Source organism: Aplysia californica, unplaced genomic scaffold, assembly GCF_000002075.1.
Source record: "Aplysia californica isolate F4 #8 unplaced genomic scaffold, AplCal3.0 scaffold01250, whole genome shotgun sequence".
NCBI classification, from domain to species: domain Eukaryota; kingdom Metazoa; phylum Mollusca; class Gastropoda; order Aplysiida; family Aplysiidae; genus Aplysia; species Aplysia californica.
The window spans coordinates 93192-95531 of NW_004798520.1; the positions used below are offsets into that span (position 1 = coordinate 93192).

General features: G+C 44.7%; 1 protein-coding gene across 1 annotated transcript in view; it reads left to right on the top strand.

The window, feature by feature from the left end:
* LOC101859683 (circadian locomoter output cycles protein kaput) overlaps positions 1-1912 on the top strand; it is a gene marked incomplete at its 3' end in the record, with an annotated part of 12166 nt that extends 10254 nt beyond the window's left edge. The window contains 2 exon segments of the mRNA XM_013090386.2: positions 1230-1293; positions 1769-1912. Of these exon segments, the coding sequence (XP_012945840.1) occupies positions 1230-1293; positions 1769-1912 (208 nt within the window).
* Positions 1913-2340: the final 428 nt, after the last annotated feature.

Consider the following 2340-nt stretch of genomic DNA (forward strand, 5'->3'; position numbering starts at 1 on the left):
TCTTGTAACATCTCTCATCTTCGGCACTTATATGACCTTATTGTGTTTGTTACTCTCTTGTAACATCTCTCATCTTCGGCACTTATATGACCTTATTGTGTTTGTTACTCTCTTGTAACATCTCTCATCTTCGGCACTTATATGACCTTATTGTGTTGCAAGTGCTGTGAAACTGTCACTAAAAGTAAACTGTGGCCTTTGTGTAACCTTCATAGGCTGCAAGTGTTGTAAAACATTGACTAAAACTAGAACATCACTCCAGCCCTCCCAACAGTCACTCTCTTGTAGCGTCTATGATCTGCCATAACACTTGTACCATTTCATTTTGTGGCAGTTTCCGTAAAAGTGAAACGAAAACTAAACCCCCCTCCCCCCTGAGTGGGTGGTTGGCGGGGGCTCTGGTGTGGTTTGCTCTTCTTTGCTCTCAAACATCTATCGTCCTGATCTCTCCTCCTTCTTTTTTTATGTTTGTTACTCTCTTGTAACACCTCTGAACTTCGGCATCTATATGACCTTATTGTGTTGCAATTTCCTTAAAACTGTAAGTTAGACTAAACCATCACCCTAACCCCTCCAACACTTCGCGACCTGAGTGCTTTCTTGTCGTATCTCCATTTTTTAAAACAGTGAAAATGTGACTTCTTGTGAAGCTAATTCGTTGATCTGAACTGTTTTCGCTGTCTGTTGGTGCGGTGACAGTTCCCGAGCCAGCTGGTCCTGAGCCCGGCCCAACAACTGCTCCATGAGCAACTGGTGCACAAGTCGGAGCAGCTCCAGAACGCCATCCAGCGCCAGCAGGAGGAGCTCCGCCTCATCAAGGAACAGCTGGCCTTCGCACAGGGCACGGGACACATGCTGCAGCAACAGCAGCAACAACAGCAGCTCTCTCAGCAGGAGCAGCAGTTGCAGCAGCAGCAACAGCAGCAGCAGACGCAGTTGCAGCAACAACAACAGCAGCAGCAGCATCAGTTCCTGCTACAGCAACGACTAGGTGAGTTTACAGTTGACCCACCGCCGAGCATTTCAATAAAAACCCAGGGTTCTTTGATTCTTTTTGGCACGATGAAAAAAAACATACTCAGTTTGTCATAAAATCAACAATCATGGTTCTTTGGCCAGATGCTCTTGAAAAAGATGTATTATCCTTGTCATTCCCTTGTGATCTAATGTTATAACAAACTCATACGTCTCTCTGTATCTGTCTCCCCCCCCCCTCCTAAATGATCTAACACAACCGCTGCCTCAGCCAAGTCTAGTGGCAGGTCACACAGCTCCAGTATAGCTCCGACCATGGTGAGTGTGTGTGTGTCTGTGTGTGGGTGTGTGTGTATGGGGGTCGTCAATTTTTTGCATGTGGAGTTATTGGTATCATCTTAAAGTTTGTTCATTTTTCTTGCTTTTGACGGAAAAAATACCCATTTATTTTTAGCTGAAGTGAAGATATTTGTGAGAGAAAATAGTCGCCAAAGTTTGGTTACTTCAATAGCTAAAGAGTCCTTGAAAACTAAAAAATTACATATTTTGAGCTTTTAATCAACGTTTTTCAATATAATTCTCATGGAAATGGGGTTTTTTTTTTCGACATTAAAATGTTGAACAAAAACCCAAAAATTGATTAAAATTGTGAAACTGGCGGGGAGATGCCTGTTTCTCCAATTTTGTTATTTTGACGGGCGCCTGATTTCACCACGCTGCTTCACCTATACGTGTTCCAAGTGTGATGGTAAAACACCCCACCCCCGTCTGTCTGCCCTCTGTCCCCCTCCAGGTGACCAGCAGTTCTCAGGCCAGCCTAGTGAGCCACAGCGGCCCGCCCTCGGCCAACAGTCAGTCCCATGCCGCCCCGAATCTTGTGCCAGTCATGGCTGCCGCCACGCCCACTAGCCTGGTCACCATGGCCTCCAGTCAGAGGGTAGGTCAAGGTTACTGCTCATCTGTCATTTTCGTTGTGTCCAGGACTACTGCTGAGGTGTAATTGTTCCAAGAGTTTTACAGCACTTGCGACACAGTTAGGTTATCGTAAAAGTGCTGAAGACGAGATGTTTTATTAGAGTGTAGCATACAAAGAAAAGAAAGAGAGATAAGGACAACAGATGTTTGATGTGGAGGAAGAAGGAGGGATTTAAGGAAGACAAATGTTGGATAGGACAGAAGGAGAGATAAGGATAACAGATGTTTGATGAGGAGGAAGAAGGAGGGATTTAAGGAAGACAGATGTTGGATAGGACAGAAGGAGAGATAAGGATAACAGATGTTTGATGAGGAGGAAGAAGGAGGGATTTAAGGAAGACAGATGTTGGATAGGACAGAAGGAGAGATAAGGATAACAGATGTTTGATG